This window comes from Bombus vancouverensis, chromosome 10, assembly GCF_051014615.1.
Source record: "Bombus vancouverensis nearcticus chromosome 10, iyBomVanc1_principal, whole genome shotgun sequence".
NCBI lineage: Eukaryota > Metazoa > Arthropoda > Insecta > Hymenoptera > Apidae > Bombus > Bombus vancouverensis.
This window is the reverse complement of record NC_134920.1, coordinates 7,739,376-7,762,720: the sequence shown is the minus strand read 5'-3', so window position 1 is coordinate 7,762,720 and position 23,345 is coordinate 7,739,376. Positions and strand designations below refer to the sequence as shown.

The window sequence follows — 23,345 nt, the reverse complement described above, 5'->3', positions numbered from 1 at the left end:
AGGAAATATGTTAGGTTGGTAGCCATGAAATATTGTTCATCCGAAATTTTAACGAATAACCATTAATTAAATTTTGACCTACCCTTGATTATCAACCAAATTGAAAAACAAAACGCTCGCTCAATCGTGTGAAAATTATTTCGAACAAATGTCTTAAAAGAGATACAATGTATGGTTAAAGTTTATTTCAATGTACAACATTTCATATGCACCAATTTAATATGTACTTCGATTTTTAAAACTCAACATGTTTATCGATGTAACAAAAACAATATTTTTTCTGCTTTTTTACTTTACGATAAATATATATGTTTTTTACTCACCAAGCTTTCTATCAAGATAATATCAGGAACCGATCTTCTCACACTTGACTTAATCCGAGTAATGGCGTTGCTGACATTGGCTATCACAGAGTTTCCGCATGAACGAGAAATTACTTCGAATTGTCATTGTTGCAATTGGCGTATAAAGATGCAGTTGCAGGCACAGCACGAAATAAAACGAAAAATCACTTTTGACGAAAGTTCGATAAAAAAAGAATTCAGTCACTTCACATATTCACACGGAGTCTGGTTCATGCAGTCAAGTGATTCGTCACAGGTACAAACGATTGTCAAAAATTTGTGTCCGTACAAAAAAAGCTTTCACATTCTGCGATATCCCATTACTAAGTGAGCCTGAATGTTGTTTTAATGAAAATTATCATTCACCACAACCGTTACTTCCAATTCCGACGCGTTTTGTTCTTCATTTCGTACGTACGAAGACTGTGTGGCCATCGTTCACTGCAGTCTAGCGACACCTGACACCAAACAATATCGATATATCGATGTTTTTTTCCAAACTGCACTACAACACCATCTTCTGATCGATCGATTCGAAATGATTATGTTTCATTTTTGCGACTACTGTGATACATCGATTTAATTCAAGTAATTGAATTTTGTTTCATTTGCAAATTAATCGATTACGAGAAGTGGCAAGGGCGTTCTTCGTAATTCCCCGATATATCTACTTGAATGAGTGATCGTTTTTCAGTTTAAGTTTGTTTTGTTGATTTTGTAGCGTGTCATTGATGGTCGCACGGTTAGTCACGTACATAAGGTCACCTGACAACGCTATTGAAAACATAACGCACGGTAAATTACTGCTTCGAGAGACGACGTGTGTTTATTACTATTATGTATCGAACATAGTTTCGATTATCGGGCGCGGTTAGAAATACGCAGCGACCATCACCAAGCTTGTTTCTTACGTTCTATAAACTTTTGTTCGAATGTAATTTGAAAACGTTCGACAGCAAAAATGGTTCGATGTTTCAATCGGGATACTTTACAACGCTTAATTAAACAAACCATGATATCTAATACTCGAATCCACTGTCGCTGGACATATCTCCGTTGAATTTCGCTTCTGGACGGTTGAATTTAAAATGCGTGACGTGAATCATGGCAAGGTCTCGATAGTCGTATGCAATGGTGTATCTCGAAATGCTTTGGTTTTCCTTGTCACAAGCACACAAATGAATTACTCGAACAACGTACTTAGTTCGGCTTTGGCTACTTCAAATCATATTTGATCCAACGTCTGGTCGTTTACTTGGCTAATTAGATTGACAATACGGATACAATGTAACAATGCATCCTTCTAACCGCAAAAACAGCGAATAAGAGGATGATCCGACCGTTATGTACGATCTATTCAAGTTTGTCTAGTTGTATCGAGAATTTTCCTGGAACTATGCGTTGCCACAATGGGAGATGGGATGTTGACGAAATAGTTGGTTGATCACTAAATCACGGCGCGAAAGGCAAGCGAGTTGCACGAACGCATAAAACGAGTGGACGGAGCCGCTGCTGGCCGACTGCCGACGGTCGAACACGCTCGGATCCCAACGATCAGCTGATCGGCACGCGCGCTACTATGGTAACCAACGTCAGCGGGCTCCGGTAGGGTTGCACGCGCACACACGACTTTTGGAGGGCGCCCCGTACGCCAGTCGCGCGGGCCTGACAATATAGTAAATACGTGCGTCGTTGGAGTTGGTGCGTGCGTGCGTGCGCACACACGTGGTGTTAAAACGTGTACGTACGCGACGTTCGTCGATGACAAAACACGAAACGACCACGATGAAAATCGACGACCAGAGACAAAGATCAAAGGGGAAAATCTACCTTTCGCCTTCTCCGTTTCTTTATTTCCTTTTTGTTGTCTCTCGCTCGTTCGTTTGTTTTTTTTTTCTTATTCCGCGATCGAAGCGCGGCACACAAAGTCACAAACGAACTTGAAGACTCCGACTGTGTGCAATCGCAATAGATGGTTTAGTTTAGAGTACTGTGTGATTCGTCACAAGAGATCGACAACGGTGACCGACGGTATCTCTGACAGAAAGGAAAATCACGAGGTAATCGTGGCGCGAGCGGCAACGTACGCCATCCGCTCGTGTCGGCAGTCGGGCGTGCACTGCCTTCCTGAGTCGCCGGTTGGTTCTCGATCCTCGACTCTGTTCGCTTGAACCGCTTGCCTGCTCGCGCGGCCTCCATCCCCGTATCGCACTACACTCTGACGCTCGATGTACGATGGTGGCGCACAATTTACCCGCTTCTTTTCCTCATCTGCCCTTCGATCCATTCCTGTTATGTATTATGTATTTATATAGTATTTCTCCAGTGTTGGTTATACCAAGCTTTTATAATACTTTTAATATCATGATTAATATTGAATACAAGCATATTACAGCATAACAAATTTATTATTCATATTAAATGGGTTATATAAATCTTGATACACAGCCATAAAAGATACACGAAAAAGATGTGCAAAATCTCCCTCCCGGCTCTCTATATTTTATTCCCCTATATTATATTGATTCATTTTAATTTATAGTTAGAACAAGTCTATAAAAATTGTACAACCTAAGCTAATATTTTAAAGTAAAAAATTGTATTGGAATAAGAAGGATATGATAAATACTAGTACATCCAGTATTTAAATAGGGAAAAAAACAATTTCAGTAGTGCTTCGTACTTCGATAAATCAATCAATTTGTATACAATGTGCTCAGCATGTAGACAAGACTGTAGTCACACCTATTAACAACGCGCCTATAAATTGAGAAGAGACTCCTACGCATACATTTCATTTTCATGATTAGAAACTTTTTAGTTTGATACACTCGGTTAAAAATTCTTAGTGAACAAAATCTTAATTTTTAATTTATTTATGAAAATATATTTTTATATGACATTTCAAATTTTTATTTTCTAGTATAACTATTTCACTTTTTTTTCATCTTATTTCACAATATAAGAATTTCAATAACGCTTCTGATACCTTGTATTTCTTTTTACTTGTGACATTAATTCCTATATTATATTCCTATATAAACAAGTTAATAATTCGAAATAAAGGCTTCACATATTACAAAATGCTTAAAGATTATATAAATTATAATTATTATAGAACATTTTTAATGTTTTGCTTATATATAAATAGTATAAAAATAATATAAATAAAATTTGTAAATAACTTGAAACTTCTCTAACTTTCTATTTTGACCAAATATAGAAATGTCAGAATCAACAGAATTAGTCAATTATGAAACAATCTTAATATTGCTTACAGAATATGAAAGCAAATATTTCCTTACTTAACAAATTGGATATTGTAATAAAGATAAGAGAATATATACATTTTATTTTAATAAAGATAATATAGCTTTGTGGCGACATCTATTATCATTATAATGAAATAAGTTCAATAGTGAACAACTGTTTGTAACAGGAATGTACACTTTAATAGAAAATTGTTTCAAATGTAATGTAGATAAAAGAACTACAATATTGCTATCAATAATTATTAGTGTGATAAAGGACAAAAAGACCAAAGAAAACTTATGAATGATATCGCAAACCATAAAAGTAATAGTGATATTGTTAACACGATTGTATTGTGCGCTAGACGTAACCTACAATATAAAAATATTTCATGTTATAATGTATAATAACAGTAACTTTAATTTCAATAAACATTGAAAAGGAACGTACTTCTTATATTTGGCTATTCCTAGTTCTACTGTGTCCATAGGATCTTTTAATAAATACATACGAACACCTCTTATGTGATAATAGAAATATTCCTTCCAGTCCAAGTATTCTGTATTAAGGCAGAAAATTTGTCGATCAGTAGAATTCATCTTGTTCCAAAGTTTTATAACATTGTCATTTTTAAACTTCCATTCATTTACTGCGAAGTAATGTATCACAGTGCTAAATTTATGTATCTTTTTGTATGCATCTAATAATCTAAAAATATATTAATGAAATATTACTATTAATTTACGTAATTATCAATGTATGTTATCTATACATGGTTTATAATTGGTATATAGGATACATACATAGGTGTCCGACCAGTGAGATAAGCCAGTGTATCAACGATAATTGCTGGTATTATGTGCAATAAGAAAGCATAGATATTGTGAAGAAATAAATATCTATTGAGTGTCAGTCTATAAACCCAAATAACTTTTGTACTAGGTACTATTAATCCATAAATTTCATTAAGCTTCATAAATTCACCCCAAGAAATTGGTTTTTGACAAGAAGATACCGAATTATAAACAGGTATTTTTTCCTCATCAGGTAAATTAGAAGATTGGTCTGACTTTATTGCAACTTTTCTATGAAACAAAATAATTATTACCTGTATTGAATTTTATATCTCTTTTTATCTAAATATAATTCTTTATTATTTCATTCTATCAATTCTTTTTTCTTTTTGTTTACGAATGAAATGGTATTACTCAATTTTTCATACTATTTAATAACAAAATTAATAAAAAATGACAAAATACTACCTATTGGCAACATCCCAAGCAGAGGAAATAATGTTGGAAATAACATAATCAGCTGGTATGATATCTGCTATATTTTCTCTTTTACAATGCAATGTATGTAACAAACCTATACCGCTACCCATAACTACACCTGTGGGTCCATACATATTATTTATCCATGCAGAAATTGGTTCCTTGTAAGTTGCTATAACGATACTGGGGCGTACAATACAAACTGGTAGATCATTACCATACTTTAATACCATATTTTCTCCTAGTGCCTTAGTAAATACATATGTATTTGGCCATTTATCAAGCAATCTATTATACAGAATATTTGCAGTTGATTATAATCATTCTTATTCAGAAAATTAGAATTTAGTGTTTTAAAGCAATACTTACATAGGGGTCATTTTTTCAAGTCTTCCATCATCCAATGTATCCAACAATGTTAAAACTTTATCTGCATCTATAATATCTGTATAGTGTACTTCATCAATATTCTTACGTACACAATTGGAAAATGCAGTTGATACATGCACAAAAGCCTACAGATAGAATTATTTGTAATTATTAATAATTATTTATGTCCTTAACAGAGTTGGTCTAAGATATTTCGTATAGAAATTACAATAAGAAATGTTAGATATACCTTAAAATTTGGTAATTTTTTTGCAAATGACAATAAGAATTTTGTGCTTCTGACATTGATATTCACTGCAACCCGAATTTTTTCATCAAATCGCACAACTGCAGCTGCATGAAAAATAATATTCACATTCATTAAAGTCTTCTTATCTTCTGGCGAAAGTCCATAATCTTCTTTCGCTGCATCGCCTTCTAATATTACTATTTTTTGCAGAAAATTCGGTTGCTCGCATCTTAATTTGTCGTATATCTAATAAAAATATTATACAATTTATTATTAGCATTCATTTAATAAGATACTTTATTAAAGAGCTTATTCTACTTACAACTTCTTCGAAACTTTCTTTATATCGTTCGAAAGCAGTTTTCCCCTTTTTCGGTCTCACTATCATATATAATCTTAAAATATCTGGACAGCTTCTACAAATATACTTCGAATGGAATACAATGATTTATTATGCAAAATAATATGACATAATTATATTAGGTCAATGTATTATCAAACAATGTATAGTACATAAAGTATCAATCATAATAAAAGTACCAAAACTCCGCTGTACGTAGAAAAGAATTATTTCATAAACACCGGAAGTACCTTTGAACCGATTGTTCAACAAACGAATTAAGATGTATTAGCAATCAATAATGGCACGCCATGTCCAGGAATTACAATTACAAAAAATATCAAAACGTAAATTAACGAAATTTTCAAGGCAAAGCAATATTATTTTTTATATAATCGTATCATCATATTATAATACGTGCTGACGAAATTTTAATTGCAGAAATAAGAGATTATTGATATGTTTTAGGCACAAAAGTACGTCGTAAGATTAAATAATCGCTGTTAATTTATTGTTTGCATTCGTTTGTAATACGTAAAAAATTATTGAAATATAGTGTCGTGTCAGTAGAGTACCTGAGCAACTTCTCGATGAGTAGCTTTCCTAAAAAACCCGTACCCCCTGTTACCAAAACATTAGTATGAGAAAAAAATTCAGCTATTTCGCTTTTTTCATTTGACACCGTTGGTTCATCAAAGTTCACTAAGTCGTCTATATATAAATTACTTCCACTTGAAGACATCTTGACGGTCTACCTGTTAAACCTCGGACAATATACGTAATTTAGTATAACAATTGTTCAGCGAAATTTTATAGGATGAAAAATGATAAAGCAAGGCAATAAGATGAAATGTATCTAGAATATAAGTGTGATTTTTGAACAGCTCAGTTAAACATTATTTGAACTTTATTATGCCTTCTTCTTGAAATCTACATAGTTCATTTCTTCAGTTTTTATATGAATAATTTATAGAATAATCTTCACAGTATGAAATATGGAAACGAATTTAGAACAAAATGTAATTACAAGAAACACATCGATTTAAAAAAAAATTGTTAAAGGAAAGAAAAGAAAGTAACAGTATTGCTTACCAAATGGCGTAGCAGCTTAAGTAATACCTCTGATGTGAATTCGACGACGTTTCAGTTTCGACTGTAAAGTATTCCGACTGTGCCCCAATAGCTTTAAACGGATATATATTTCTTCAAATGTACACCTATTCAGCACATATGAAAGTCGAAACTTGTGTATGCAAATTAAAAACAGGCCATTTAGCTTTAGTAATCTACTGAATTACGATAGTTGGATTGAAGTACTGAGAAAGCAGTACATCATATCGATGTACGGGAAAATAATGTCATGTGTTTTGAAACATTTTGTAAAACATACCTACATTGAATTGGAAACGAATATACATGTTCCGATATAATCGACTAAAAAGATCCTCTCAGTAATTTAATATATGTGTCGCTACGACACATATACATAGTATTACATGTTATTGAAGATTTTGCATAACTTCTTTTAGTTTGTAATAAGCCATTTTATTTTACAATAATGTAAATATTTATAGAATTTATGTAATTTTACGTGAAATTTAACACTAAATAATCTTTAAAAGAAGATTAATCCTTATCATCATGAAGAATAATCTATTATGTAGGACAATGTACAAAATATGTACCTGATGAAGTATAACAGAATAGGTGTGCTTGAATTTGCTTAAAACAATGAGTTCTATTTTATTTTTAATTTAATTCATTTAGTCAGATAAATTTCGTTTACCTTTCCATAATTTTAATAGAAAATTATTCTGACTTAAAAAATTACATAATCACCACAATTATATAAATATAAATTCATTTCAATTGTAAGTACATCAGCATTGTTTTAGAAATACCGGATGCACCTTTGAACCATTCAATGATCTAACTTAACATAAATTTATAGCCGAATAACGTCATTTCTAATGCATCAAAAGTTTTACGCTTTTCACTTCGACTTTTAATGAACTATGTACGATATCATCCGAGAATAACGAAAATTCGAAAAATAGATTTTTCGTTAATGAACAGAAAACAAATAACAACAAATTTCCTTTTCATTTTATTTGATAATATTAGGAATTAAATCTTTAAATATAATATAAATAATATTTATTTCGTTTATTTATTTGTATTTGTACTAATACATGTTTCATAGAGAGGATGCAATATATACAATAAAATACATTATCGAGTGCCACATATTGTCAACAAATAAATATATAAGACGAACTATACAGGATGTCTCTGAAATTATAGAACAAACGGTTGGGTGACGATACTACATGCAAAAATCGGTAGTAAAAGAAGAATAACGACTTCTCATTTAAGGCTTCAGTTTCACTCGTAATCATGAATCTGAAAACGCATTATGTACCCATGTATTAACTGCAAATTTCGAATTATGAAACTTCTGTTTCTACTCGTGTCTGCATTGTTAAACATGGGCAATATCACGATTTGTTTTTTGATTAATTAAATGATTCTTAAAAAGTACTAATCCTATCCTTACTTATAAAAACCTTCAAATTGAATATAGAAAAATGAAAAGTAATAGTTATTGTCGACGCGGAGATGACAATAGCAGGAAATTAATCGTGGCAGCGTATATATTTAGTAATAGTCACAAGCAGGAAGTTTTATAATTCGAAATTTTCACTTAATGCACGTAACGTACTTGGATAAGTTTTCAAACTTATTTTCCTCGGAAACGAAACTTTTTTATTCAATTTATTTTTACATGTAAAATCACCAGCTGACCGCCTGTACCATGATTTCGCAGACCCCTTGTACATAAATTACAGAGAATGTATGATATGCAGTATACGTGAAAGCACTGCTTGCAAATTAATTATGCAAAATAATTGTGTAACAAGATGGCAACCAATCAAGCAGTATTAATTATTATCTTATTTGTCTAATATTATGCTGTTCGTTGTCCTCGATACTTAATAAAAGTTTTGTCTTATGATTTTAATATTTTTATGATTTCTATTTAAAACAGTGACAATGAAAAAATACTTTAAAATATCTGTGGCAATATATGTTATAAATCATAATATATTTTGCATTCCTATATAAAGAATAAATAAAAACAAATACATCTTGTATATAATTAGATTTTCTCCTATTATTTTTGCAGTGGCGATACCTTTGAACGCACAGCGTTATTCACAATTTATACATATTTAATCATCAATTTACTTAATTCTGGATTATTATTTTGATAAATATACAATTTGGAAAGTATTATATATGTTCAATGTCGATATTTTGTATCCTAATTTCAAACGAATTTATAAGATGTATACATTAAACAACAAACATAAATAATATATATATAATTTTAGAAAAAAATATATTTAGTCATCTAGTAGAGCACTCAATGGATCTTCGCCAATCTTTTCAGCTGTCTTTTTTAGATCCCTCGTTACCGCTTTTTTAACGATCGAACGCGTTTCTGCTGAGTTTACCTGCGATTCGCTTGTGAATTTCTTACCGAAAATATTATCATCGTCGTCGTCGTCGTCAGAAGGAAACAGCGACTTCGACGTGACAGTGGTTTTCTTTGAAGCTGGTGTCTTGGCGAAAATATCATCTTCTCCGCTCGATTGATCGGCAAAAATATCCGTAATATGCGACGTCCTTACGGTCTCGGTAATATTGGTTAACATATCATTTTTACTCGATTGCTCTTGAATACTTCCAGAATCTGACTTCTGTGTTTGATCGAATGGCTCAGAGAACAAATTTGTGTCGTTATCATCATTACCAAATAAGCTTATTTTCTTCGCAGTTTGCTCCATAGAATGTCTCTTTTCGGGTATGTTTTCTATCGTCGACTTTTTTACAACGGATCCAAATAAACTATCATCTTCGTCTTCTTCATCGAATAAACTAATCTTGGTATCCTTTAAAGGCTTTTTCACGGCTTTAGTTAAAGTCGTCGTAAACAAATCACTTTCCGCATCATCGGTAAACAAGTCCAAAATTGGTTTCTTCGTAGTTTTTTCTTCGATGAATTTCTTATTACCGCTAGAAAACAAACTATCGTCTTCGGAAAATAACAAATTCTTTCCTTTTTCTGGAGACGGTGTTTTCGTAACAAAGGCAAATAACTGACTGGGATCTTTCAACGGATCGTGACTATCATCTCGTAACGGATCGATCATTTTTTTCGATTCGTCTTCGAATTTCGTGTCCTCTGATTTGGATTCCTTTCTAATAGCGCATGAAATTGTAGCGTTTACATTGGAAGTGGTACTAGATTCGGATAACGTGCTACTCTTTTCTTTCTGTTGCTCGGTTTTCCCCGTTTCTGTCTTTATATCGTCGATTTGTTTAATATGCGTGTCTTTCAATACTTTAAAGGTAACCGGTGGCTTTTCAGAAACGACTTTCTCGACTGGGGAGAGAATAGGCGCTCTACCAAACAGTGTATCTTCTTTCTGCGGATCCTCTGGTAGATCAGGTGGTACATCAAATAAATCTTCTTCGTCCGTAGACGGTGACAGTAAAGTATTTTTGTTAGCACTCACTGAACTTTCCTTGCTTATGCTCCCTAATTCAGATTTATCATCCGCAGACAAGAATATATTAGTATCAGGGGTTCTATAAAGATTATCGTTGGTAGACGAAACCAAGTGGTCAGAAATCGCGGCGGTAGTATGGGCAGCACTGGTGTTCGCAGCTGTAAAGGTCTCTTTATTGAAAATACTTGACGATTGATTAACCTGATTCTCATCTTGTGAATTATTCTCAACGAAGTCTACGGTATCAAAATCGATTCCGCTTTGTCTGATAGCGGATTTTCGTGCTTGCCTACTTTGTGGTCGGCGTCTCGCTTGTATCCTAACCCGAGTCTGAAAAATGATAAAAAGAGCAAAAATAAATAAACAATATGATCAACGGAATTATTTTCGCTTTTCAAAATATTTCAGAGATGTTTTAATAATTACCTTCGAAGCGGTAGTAGACAACGTCTCTAGCTGGGCTGGTTCATCGAAACTAATGGCATTTTCTGCATTATTTTCATCCGAAATCATTGATTGCTGTGATTGCTTCTGCGTGGTGCTATCTTCTACAAAACAACATTTTCCTTTGGGTCAAATATATTATGTTAAAAAATTATAGATGAAGATACAAACTATAAGTGTAGAATGTAAAAGTTATATCTTCGTTACCTGACACACTTAACGGCGAATTAGGACCTTGTGTACTAAGACATCCACCGTCGTCGCTATCTCTATCCGCTGCACTATCTTCTTCATCTGTCTTTTCTTTGCTTTTTCGCCATACTGGTGGTGTATCCATAGGTGAAATCAACTTCAAATCGCCCATTCTTCCCATCAAATTTTTTATCTTCCCAGAAACCACGCGTTTCGCTGCCTGATTGTTCTTTTCAGGCGAAGATAACGTGCCAGGTGTATGTATGTCTAAAGATTTTGGAGGACTCTTCTTTAATTCATTTTCATTATTTTGCATAGGTTCGCGTTCGTCAGAGCTACTAACTCGATGCATATCTTTGTCATTATCTTGTTCTATGTCCGTGGACGCAGTAACAGGAACGTTTGATTCTTCAGATTTCGCAAAGATGTCAGAACTATTTGATGTTTCAATATTCTTAACAGAACGTTCCTTAGTATCCTCTGTCGTCTTCAAATTTAAATGTGCATCCTCTTTTGTTTTTTCCGTTGATACATTTTTGGTACTGAACAAATCATCATAGTCATCATCCTCAAAGATTAATCCATGCGATCCAATGGCACTAGAAAACAATCCGTTGCCCGAAAGAATATCGCTACTCTTACTTTTGTTCTTCTCAGTGGATACTTTCTGATCCGTGATATCTATTCCGAATGTAGCCGTTCCTGATGGCTGTTTGTTATCTTTCTGCTTTTTATCAATTGGTTTCTGGGCGGAAAACAAATCATTCTCATCGTCGTCGTTGAAAATATCAGGCTCATTTTTAGTTTCGCTTTTGACAGGTTTCGTAGCGAATAAATCGCCATCTTCGATATCGTCGTCGTCAAACAACCTAATTTCCTTCGATGTGGCAACATTTTTGCTTTTCTCCAAGCCATTATTTTTTGGTATCGTGTCTCGAATATTGCTTGCAAACAGATCATCATCAGGTATGTCCAAAAATTTTCTACTAGAGGTACTGCTTTCCTGTTTCGCAACCGGTTTCGGTATTATGCCAAAAATATCAACGTCTAGCGAATCCTTATTATCGAATATATCGATTTCTTCGTCAAAGAGACCTCTGCGTTGCGTGGATTTTATTTTATCAGAATACTGAGAAGTTAATAAATCGCTACTCCTTTGCGATCTAGAACCTGAACTGGTCGTCGAAAACAACTCGTCACCAGAGTCGGAATCGTCAAATAACGAAGGCATCTTCGATTTTGCCGGTTTTGAATCCGCTTTTGGTAACGGGGGTGGGCCAAACAGATCTTCGTTCTCGAATACATCGTCTTGCGCTATAGACAATACATCTTCTATCGATTCTTCCTGCGGTTGATTATTTGTTGAATTTAAAATTGAAGTAGCATTCGCTGGATTCTGTGTACGTGCAGTGAAGAGACTGTCACTGGTGATTTGTTCCCGATAGATCTCTTCCGATTTTAAACGCGTTGATGTCATTTGTGGCTGAAAGTCAACGCTAAAACAAAACGGTCATAAAAATAGAAATAAAAAATAATAATATAATATTCTATTAAAGTGAATTCAAAATTGTTTTCTTTTCTTTCTTTTTCTATTGCTTATCTTGAATTAAATTGGAAGAATAGTATTTCATTCTCTGTATTAAAAGATATGCCTTATTTATGGTAGAAGCTTCCTTCTGAAGAATACGTTACAAGATTACAAAACAAAAGCAAATAGAAACATGAAACTTAAAACACGGTGCGTATTAATAAAATGTATAGAGTTAAATATATCGTAACAAAATCAATAAGGCAACGCTTGCAGATCAAAGAAAGATTAAAAAATGTGGAATGCAATGTCTAAAATGAATTTATATAAGAAATGGTAAGATTTCATGACGCTAGTAGTTTCTTCAACGCAACAATTTCTCATAATTCAATTATTCAATATCATGTGTACGCGAAACGTAATAAAATCATTGAATACACTTATAACCGCGATGCATTAAAATGCAAAAATAGGTATAACGATAATATAGTACAATACAATTTCCGATATAGTATTATCAATAACTCGCGGCAAAACAAATCCATAATTGCATGTAATAAATTCTCAAGAGACGTAACGCGATAATTTATAACGTGCTAAATGAATCAATTGCTATTGACAGAAACAAGATTACAGCGAGAGAAATCTTGTCTATGACAAGTTGGCATGTGAGATTGGATTCTAAAAAATTGAATTACCATTCAACAAAATATAATAGCTTTTAGAAAGTACGAGGATCTATCCGTGGAGACGTACTATAGAGATTAGAGACATATGCACCATTCAGACAGGCATATAACAGGACTTTTGTAAGTGATTTGATTTTAAATCAATACATATATACTTGTTAAGTATCACATGGACAGTAATATTATTCATTGTTCTACATATCATGTTCTTATACATAAAAACTAGAAATGTTTATTAATTAATTAATTTAATTAAACATATCCCACTACCAATATGATACGGAATTTATTTGTGCAAATTGAAAAATTATTATTGCGTTAGGGATGAATAATGCCAGATGAATAATAGCCATGAGATAATGTAGTACTTACTAGATTTCCTATAATTAGAAATAAATGAAATTAAAAATGTGTTGATCGAATATATGCCTACAAGATACTAGTTCTGGACGAGATACGAATAAACTAAAGGAGCTCGCCTTGAGCTCGCGCATGTAGCCGATACAATCACCGCAACGTAATGAATGATGACTAATGTTTGGATCATCAATTCAATGACATTTGATGTACATGGCACGTGCATTTGTTTTTCGCGCGTATAAAAAAAACAATGACGATATAAATTTTTATCGATATATCATTAAACATGGTCCGACAATCGTAGGGACGATAATACCTTTATTTTTAGCAAAATATATTATTGTCCATAATCTAAATCATCTGATTTGTTATTTAATCTAATTTACTTTAATTTAATTTAATTTAGTAATAAAATTGGCACTTACCCTATGCTTGAACCACCTGTATTATTAATACTTGATGGATGAATTGATATTCCACTGCTGTAACTACTTTCATTAACAATGTTTAAATTTTCTGCGTTATTCCTTGCTGTCACAATAGAGTCTTGTTCGTTAATATTATTGTTCAGAATAATATTTCGCGAACGATCAAGTACCGATTCATTGCTAGCACTAATTTCATAATTTGCTGGTGTATTACTTCCGGAAGATCCAGATGATTGAGTTCGCGATATCCTACGAGATAGCTTATTTTCAATCTCTGAAGTTAAGATATTTCCAAATATTGATACTTCCCCCCCTGGTTTCTAAAATATCACATGAAATATTAATTTTGCAGTTCCATTATAATATTTGTAAGTGAAGTATTTTGTTAACAATAGTTATTTTATGCAATCTTACCTTTTTATTTAGTTGTTGATGTTTAGACGATCCGAAGAGGTCACCAACATCTTCATCATCGCTAAATAAATTAGTATTTACGTTAGTTTCTGGGGTGCTCGTAGTCATATTACTAGTTACTGATGATGCTATCTCTAAATGATTCCTTCGCGTTCCTTCTGTCTTTGCTGACTGATTATTATTGCTAGAATATTTATTTTTCGTGATTGTATTTTTCGGGGAAAAAATGTCAGAATCAGCATCACCGAAAAGATCATCGATTGCAGATTTTGGTTTCGTCGCTGTAAATACAGGCCCTCTTATTAAACATCTTGAAAAGACGCAAATATGTAAATTACGAAAGCTTATAAGCTACAAGAAACTTACAAACAGCACTAATTGGAGGTGGCACATCAATGCTAGCAGGTATAATATTATTCTTATACGATTTGATTTGTCTTTCCTTGGATGCATTTTCTACAAATTGATCATTTAAAAATCCTTTACTTCTACTGATTATAGTTTTAGATTTATCATTTAAGATGTTTTCATCTCCCTCTGGTGTAAATAAATCATCTAAAAAATATAATAAAAATTAAATATGGATAAAAATCAAATTAAATTTAATTCATGTAAATACCTTTAAATCGATTTATCGATGCCTCATTTTTTTCATCTACAACAGGTTTTTCAGTCTGTCGAACTGTACCTAATCGCTTGGCTAACTCTTCTGCAAAATTTGGTGTTATATTGTTCGGCAATGGTATCTAAATCAAAGTATGAAGATCTTATAACATGTATGTGTAGTGTAAAGAACATCATACAAGAGTATATATATTAAAGAAAAAGGAAATAGGAACCTTTGATGCATTATCAGTAGGAGTAACTGAATCAGGTACTGAATCTATTTCATTTTGACTAAGTGCATCCATTTTGTCATTTCCTAAAATATATGTCATATCATTTCTTTTACTGTAATCCGATTCATTCAAAGAAGGTAATAATCCAACAATGTTTGTTTTTGGTGCAGCATTCATACTGTAATCTTTAAATGCTGCTGTGGTATCATCTTCGCTTTCTGATTCTTCTTCTTCTTCGTCTACTTGTTCAGATTCACTGCTGCTACTGCTTTCTAGACCAATTTTATTTGAATTCTTCCATTTTTCTGAGCCAATGACATAAGGCAAAGGTCGATCTTGGTATGGATTATTTGGTCCCAATACAACACTGTAATTAAATTATCGATATTTTATTTATATATGTATAATAAAAACAATAATAAATAAAAATAATCTAGCAATAATATTTACCTTAGTACTACTTTATTGTCCTCTTCTTCACTATCACTATCAACAAACTCCATTTCCTTGTATTTTTCATACATTATATTTAGGCCTTGCTTGACACTTTCACTCACACTAGCTATGAAATCTGCAGTTGCAGAATCTTCATCCTTACCTTGCTATAAACAAATTTTGATATAGTAATAATTTAAAAAAGTTACAGTATCTTACATCGTAAAAATCTCCAACTACCTCCACTGATGTTTCTGCTTGTTGTCCAATCTCTATATTATCCTCCTGTACACGGCTTTCAATAAATTGAGTATTGGCTAAAGCCAAAGATGTATTGGTAACATTATCTATAAATATTGCTGTTTCATTTAGTTGTGTTGTCAGTGAATCTAAGGCTTCTTGAGTTTTATTTGCCCTTGATACCACATTCTATAACAAATATTGTCGGTAAATATAAATCTTGTACAAGTATAATTTTAATAGGTTACACCAATTTCAATCATACATTAGAAAATTGCTGCAGATGTTTAAGGAGTCCTGCATCACCTGCTAAACTCCATTCCCTTCTCTTTTTTCGCATTTCATCTGTAGTCCATGGATGATCCCATGACTTATCCATCCCATTTGATATGTCCTAGTATATCAAATTTCTATTATATATACTTAAAACTATCTAATATATTTTTTCTAAATGCTTAACAAATTTGACAAAAAGGAACAAATTTCCATATTGTTTTCATTATACTAATTCTGTTCCATATGAAAAAAGTAATATATAATCTTTATTATTGTTTATATTCGTTAACCTTGAAAGTTTTAAATGTCAAAACTGGTAAATGGTTATACAACATACCATACCACCTAGCCCAATTTACTATAACAGACTGTTATTTATCTTCGTAATTACATTTACATACGTTGCATTATTTTTTATCAAACTTAGTAAAAGAAAAAAACACCCACTTAACAGTTGGAATTATCAAGTGTCCGGCACTGTCACAACTACTACTGTATGGGAAAACTTTCAGGAATGTGTGAAAGTTAATCTGAGGCCTATATTTTGCAAGCTGTTTTTTGCTTATACGTCATAAAATAGAGAGTACGTAAAACGCTACAGAAATTCTTAATAAGACAAAGGATTAAAACAATTAAAAATTTTGTATACAAAACATCTTTTTGATATAAATTATCTGTTTGAAAATTATAATATATCTTTTTTTTTATATTATTGTGAAGTAATATTCGTAATAATTTATGTTTCGCTGCGTTATCGTGTTATTTAAAAATTTAGTACAACCAGCACAATAAAGTATATTAATATGTATCATATTTTTCATAATTAAACAAGTAGAAAAGGGCCTTTCTGTTACAGCATACAACGCTGGTCCATACAATGTTGCCAAACCGAACAGTATTTTAGTCCATAGTCCGTATTCAACATTCCGCTGTCCGACCTATAGAGGAACAGCGCTGTAGATTGTTTGTCAATATCTTCGAGTTAGTTGATTTTTACCAAGTTTTATGTGTAAAGCAACCGTTTTACAATAACACAAAACATAAAAAAGATGTCTTGACTGTAAATGTGTCAGAGTGTCTAGTGTATGTGTATAAGACATACTGATAATACTGACAAGGAGAACATCGTATATGTGGAATAATGCTACTTTTATATGCAAGTGAAGAATTCCATCTGTTTCATTAGAGAAAAGAATGTTTGGAACCTTTATACCATAAATAGTATTTGAACTTTCCACAATTAAGGTTTTATTATTTATACATTACCCCATGGATATTTAATATAAGTTTTTGAAGTGGAAAAGCAAGCATTTGTAATACAATAACAAAAAACGACGGATAACCGTTACTGTGCAAAAAGTTCCATAAATTGGTACTTTTAATCGGTACGTACGTATTAAATAAATATTTTATCATAATCTACAGAAAGATCTATTTTATTATAAATTTTTGTAACAAGTTGATTTAATTTTTTAAACAACATTTTATAGCATAAACGTACGTGTGCCTATGTATTAAGTAACAATAAATATAACAAATTTATTTATCATAAGATATAGGATAAATAGAATCACGAATACATTATAAAATTTTTGTTAGGCATTAAAAACAATTTATTTATCACATTATGATAAGAAATGTATATTTTATTTGTTCTAGATATACTTTAAAACATGTACATCAGAATGTCACAACAAACAGATATGTATGGCTTATATAGCAAAGATGAATACATCCGACAATTGTGTATCTTGTTTAGTTGATGCACAGAATATTATCTTAGGCAATTGTCCATTTTCTTTATTGCATATCTTTATTCCTGCTCTTTTAGAGCATTCTCATTGTCATAAAGTATACAGTGTTCACAAAATCACTTTTAATGAGGCTGAAAGCACGTACAGGAAGGCTAACTCTCTTTTGAGAAGGTACAGTGTTTTACAACTGACTTTCATGAACAATGAACCATTCGGGAAGTGGAAAACGTCAGGCGAAGGTTTTGGAAGAAAACTATTGGGACTGCAGTGTTTGCACATATAGAAATACAGCAGAAGCATTTAAGTGCCTCATGTGTGACGTCCGTAAAGGAACTTCTACGCGGAAACCCCGTATTAATCCCCAACTTGTGGCACAACAGGTTACAATATTATAGTATTTCACTATATGTTATAAATGCAATAATGTATAATAAATTTACAATACGAGTTAATAATATATAATCTTATTAACATTAATTTATATGTAGGTTGCGCAACAACAATATGTACCACTTTTGAAACCTGGAAAGAAGGAAGGTGCAAGTGGGGGTAGTACAACTAGTAGCGGTAAAGAAAAAGATCGTAAATTGGACAAACCAAGGCGTAAAAATAGGCACCCACCTCGTCTAAAAAATATAGATCGTAGTACGGCTCAGACCAATGAAGTGACAGTGAACAATGTTACTGTCGTTATTACCGAATATAAGCCCAAAGTAAAAAAAAGTTCAGATCAATCTGGTTTGTCTAGCAGTGCTTCTTCTGAAAATGGAAGTCAGCATGATTCTAATCAAGACTCCAGAAGTCTGGATATAGGAACAGATGCTTAGCTCAGTGCTGTAACACATATGTGTATGAATTAATCTAATTAATATATTATATCTGTCAATCTCTATGGACTATGGTCCATTCTGTAGACAAAAACAACCATTTTGTCTATATGTTACAGGTTACGTAACATTCAGTGAGGTCAGATGTTTTATGCTATCAGTGGAATCATTAAATTATGTCTTCAGTATAACATAAGAAATATGTTGTATATTGTTGCTACATACTGACATAAAAAAAAATTGTTTCATAACAGTAATCTTGACATCTAAAAGCAACAACAAAAGTTAGTTAAATTTATTTATTTCATAGATTGATAATATTCCAAATTGATCTTTAATATTTAATTACATATTTTAGATAATTTTATTTGTGCAACTTCGGATATTACGTATTACTCTATTTATATAATATTAATTGTAACAAATGCATTATATGCCTTAATATGGCAAATGGAATTTGATACACCCATTGTTGACATAACAATGTCCACATGACTTTCATTGAATCTATGACGCCACTGCCAGAAAGCATGTTGTAACGTTATTGTTAATTAGAATATTTTGACTCATTTATGTATAATATGAGGTATTTATCTTGTTTATTTAATAATTGCTGTGAAGAAGAACTAAGAAACTGGCATTGGTACGTATATACCTTTATCCCATTCCAAATTCGATCTGTTCCAAGCTTTACACTTTAATAGCAGTTAATTTCACTAACACAGAAATTTTTAATTTATATATAGATATATATAAAAAGATACGCGATTAAATTACATAACATACTACATAATATAAATTGAAATAGGTATCACATGGTTTAATATATATTTTAGATAATATCTGAATTTGTAACAAAAAATTTTGTTAATTTTGGTTGCTCACTATTCTCGTTATGAAACACGACAAATGTAACTTTTATGTACTTCTTATATTGCCTCCATACTTTAATAGTATTAGGATATATAGATTCAATGTAATATTACTCGAAAATATTTGACCAATTTACTAAATATTAATTTCTTTATGTAGTAAAATCACAAATATTGGAACAATGTTACAAAAGACTATCATTTTTCTATTACTGGTACTACAGCAGAGCATAAAAGCTGCAAAGCTAGCTCATATTAGTAACTGCCCAATCACTTGTAACTGTGATTTATAGTTCTTTTTATATTTATTTTTACATATTTTACGTTACCAGATAAGAAATAGCATTATCGAATTGACTCATACAAAATTTATTGTGACTATAAGGACCATAAACAATATGATTATTTCATAAGTAATGGAAAGATATTAACATGCTATACAACCAATTCTTTTTAAATCCATGTAAAATATTTGTATGCTAGTTAGACTGAACTATAAAATGTAATTTGTCATTAAAGTTAATATTCTTTATCATAAACATGAAAGTAAATAATACTTTTACAAACATTTATACATATTCAGGTACCAAAAATTATATAATCATGCAATGTTTTAAAGAGTTTATAACATAGAAAAATGAAATTGTAGCGGCTACTTCTCAATTGTTTTTCATAAATGTCATCAATTTTATAAACTTTACAAGATGAATGTAAAATTTGCGTTTAATATTTGTAAATTAAATATATTCGTAAATCATTTTAATTTACTTCAGATAAAAAATTAAAGATATTTTAAATTATATTATCATCGTGAAGATAATGTATTTTTAATCCTTTTACAGTTACAGCAAATGTTTTATACTTTATAATGTACAACTTCAAAGTCCATATTTCCAACTACTGGAATCGTTCATTGATTTAAAAAACGATATTTTTTTAATAATTTAGTAAATATTATGATATTTCTACATTGGATCAATAGAAATCAAAAATTTGTACCAATTGTCTTCAATGTGTAAAAATATGTTAAAATAAAATTGGATTTGTGTGTGTTGTAAATTATTAGAACAGAATTACATACTATGTTGTACAGATTGTAAAACTTTCGAAAAATATTGTTGAAATTAACAATATATTATTACAAAGAAAAAATAAATTACACGTTTTAAGAAGAAAAAATACAACTTTTAGTTTAGTCTTTCAAATATTTGTGTTCCTTTTATTTATGTCAAAACAATATACAAGTAAAAAGTAGCACAAGTACTTATGGATATACAATCTTTGGAGATCTCGCTGTCAATATAATTTGTAATCTTTATTGTACTTGTTTACTTATACCTTTCTGTTCTTTTGGATGCTGTATTAGTTGTATGTAGATTACGAATCGTTGAATTCTTATCTTCAGTTACATCCATTTCTTCTTCTTTTTCTTGTGTTCTGGTATCATTGATATTGTTTTGTAACTTCCGTTCCCGAAACCTCTCGCGTACTGTTAAAAATATATATTAAGATGCTAACAATAACAAAATTATTATATAGAAGTTTGGTATTATATGTATATTAACATACCTTCTGGTATTTGTAAAAGATCAAATATTTTATAATTATGTGATTTATTGTCACCACCAACAGCAAATACAAAAGGATTATCTGGGTTGGGTGCAAGACATAACAAAGCACCAAGATTAGTCTTTTTTTCCCAAATAGACTGTGGCTCTTTGTTGTTAATAATATCCCACACCTTTATGACACCGTCGTTTGCTGAAGTAACTAAAAGTCCAGGGCATGATGAGCTAAGTGATAAACCTAAAATCATAATAAATCTAGTTATAATTCATATTTATGTATATTACACATTATTCATATATCAATTTTATATAATTTACCTATGACTTCTTTTGTGTGAGCTTGCACATCCCAAATTGATTTGTCTTCCCTAATATCTATATATTGTATATATCCATTAGAGGTACTGACCTAAACCAAAAATAACAATTAAAATAATTTCAACCAGTATAATGTAAATTCTATTTCGAACAAAAATAATATATTTCATATATTTACTAAGCAATAATTTGAATCAAATGAATTCCATAACACTTTTTCCACTTCTCCTAATGCAGCCCATGACTGTACAATTGTTTCATACCTACAGTCAAATAATCTTACCAGCCTGAATAAGAAATTAAGCATGTAAGTATTTCAGTTATAATTAAAAAATTTCTATAAATGATTGAAAACTAATAGACATACTTATCTGCGCAACCTGTCAATAAGTAATGACTTTCGTTTGGATGCCATTTTAATGACTGAATTTCTTCTTCAAAAGATGTAAATTTGTTAGCAGGTACCCCAATTTCTAAATCCCACAACAGAACTGTATGATCAGCAGATGCACTAGCAAGTACATGTCTGCAAGAGTATTAAAAAAGCTGCTTTATTAGTGAGTGTATGAAGTTTCAAACAAACATTTTAATTGGTAGATGATACTAACGTATAATTTTTATTCCATGCTAAATCTAATACAGCATCTCTATGCCCAACATAGCTTTGACTTCTCTTTTTATTTGATTTGCGACCAAGTTTACAAGCTGGTTCTAAAGAATCTATTAAATCTAAATCCCATATTTGTATGATAGAAGTCATATCACCAATTGCACATAAATTACCTATAATGAATAAAAAAGTTTATACAAAATTTGTAGCTGCATAAAAATATTTCATACTTACCTGGTTTTGAATCTGAAGGATCAAAATCAAGCCATTCTATACACAATGGGAATGATGGTAACAATATATCATGATGACAATAAAATGAATCTTCATCTTCATTATATACTAAAAAATAGGTAAACTTGTGCTTTAGAAATTATTTATAAGGATTAAAGTTTCTTCATTAAAAAATTATGATTTTTATTTGATATACAAACCAAATACTTCTAGGATACTACCACCTCCTTCTACACGGCCTATTAGTACAAGATTGTCGTTACTTTTAATAATATCATCATCTTTTTCTGAATCATCATCTTCTTCTGTTATAAAAGGGTCTATTCCATCTTCCTCAAAACTTGCAATATTACCAATATTACAGTGTATATTACCTGCTGTATATTAACACCAATTTTTTAAAAAGTTAAATTATTTATGTTATAATATGATGATATTTATCTTACATTCGTCATCATATTTGTCAAAATTATATTCATCTATTTCATGGGATCCTACTTCACGTTTTTTCTTATTGTGTTTTTTATCTGAATCATTTCCAACAGGTCTAAGAAAATTGAAATATTTTTACTGTTGTGAAATACTTTTTTAAAGCTATCAGATATTACTATAATACTTACAGTATTAATTCAGGTTGTTTGTGTTTTATGATTCGGTTTAATTCTTTTGGAGTTAGTTGAATCTGAAAAATTGGTAAACTATGCCCATTAGATTAAACAAATTAAATTCCATACCAAAAATATTAAAATTGATTAACCTTTGCAGGGTTTGCAGAAGCAACACCTTTTTTTACCCACGATGTGCACGGTATTATACTCATTTTCAAACTATATATCTTTTTAAATTAACTTCTACAATAAAAATATTTACAATTATTTATGGAAACATTGAATAACAAGAATAATATCTGA

The 23,345-nt window shown here is 31.2% G+C and overlaps 4 protein-coding genes across 7 annotated transcripts in view; 1 reads left to right on the top strand and 3 right to left on the bottom strand.

Moving 5' to 3' along the window:
- LOC117157007 (uncharacterized) overlaps positions 1-2,548 on the bottom strand; it is a 291,632-nt gene extending 289,084 nt beyond the window's left edge. Inside the window, exon 1 of the mRNA XM_033334628.2 lies at positions 324-2,548. The gene's annotated coding sequence lies outside the window, so the exon portion shown is untranslated. The remainder of the gene's footprint in view (positions 1-323) is intronic.
- A 1,122-nt stretch (positions 2,549-3,670) lies between these two features.
- On the bottom strand, positions 3,671-7,062 carry LOC117157002 (fatty acyl-CoA reductase wat). Of its 2 annotated transcripts, none has more exons than XM_033334618.2 (9): positions 6,922-7,062; positions 6,405-6,593; positions 5,812-5,905; positions 5,490-5,735; positions 5,240-5,385; positions 4,859-5,158; positions 4,400-4,681; positions 4,047-4,304; positions 3,671-3,967 (listed from the first exon to the last, which is right to left on the bottom strand). In XM_033334618.2, exons 2-9 carry the CDS (start codon positions 6,569-6,571, stop codon positions 3,859-3,861), a joined length of 1,602 nt encoding a protein of 533 aa, XP_033190509.1. In that variant the 5' UTR covers positions 6,572-6,593; positions 6,922-7,062; the 3' UTR covers positions 3,671-3,858. The 2 variants fall into 2 exon arrangements, with proteins under 2 accessions (XP_033190509.1, XP_076478441.1); XM_076622326.1 differs by having other exon boundaries at positions 6,405-6,584; positions 6,922-7,034.
- Positions 7,063-7,971: 909 nt separating this feature from the next.
- nclb (PWP1 homolog no child left behind) lies at positions 7,972-23,278 on the bottom strand. Its single transcript, XM_076622270.1, has 24 exons — positions 23,192-23,278; positions 23,055-23,116; positions 22,881-22,981; positions 22,635-22,811; positions 22,435-22,542; positions 22,199-22,373; positions 21,958-22,116; positions 21,769-21,877; positions 21,591-21,681; positions 21,274-21,510; positions 21,037-21,193; positions 19,058-19,098; positions 16,589-16,596; positions 16,241-16,369; positions 15,976-16,164; positions 15,751-15,902; positions 15,301-15,667; positions 15,081-15,207; positions 14,828-15,016; positions 14,462-14,742; positions 14,045-14,367; positions 11,058-12,538; positions 10,833-10,972; positions 7,972-10,736 (listed from the first exon to the last, which is right to left on the bottom strand). Exons 1-24 carry the CDS (start codon positions 23,252-23,254, stop codon positions 9,237-9,239), a joined length of 6,366 nt encoding a protein of 2,121 aa, XP_076478385.1. The 5' UTR covers positions 23,255-23,278; the 3' UTR covers positions 7,972-9,236.
- On the top strand, positions 16,636-20,888 carry RYBP (ring and YY1 binding protein). Of its 3 annotated transcripts, XR_013059420.1 has the most exons (6): positions 16,636-16,834; positions 17,108-17,636; positions 17,911-18,385; positions 18,494-18,854; positions 18,952-19,116; positions 19,191-20,888. XR_013059420.1 is itself a non-coding variant. In XM_076622327.1 (5 exons), exons 3-4 carry the CDS (start codon positions 18,209-18,211, stop codon positions 18,830-18,832), a joined length of 516 nt encoding a protein of 171 aa, XP_076478442.1. In that variant the 5' UTR covers positions 16,725-16,834; positions 17,108-17,636; positions 17,911-18,208; the 3' UTR covers positions 18,833-18,854; positions 18,952-20,888. The 3 variants fall into 3 exon arrangements, 1 of the variants encoding a protein (XP_076478442.1); XM_076622327.1 differs by having other exon boundaries at positions 16,725-16,834; positions 18,952-20,888; XR_013059421.1 differs by lacking the exon at positions 16,636-16,834 and having other exon boundaries at positions 17,051-17,636.
- Positions 23,279-23,345: the final 67 nt, after the last annotated feature.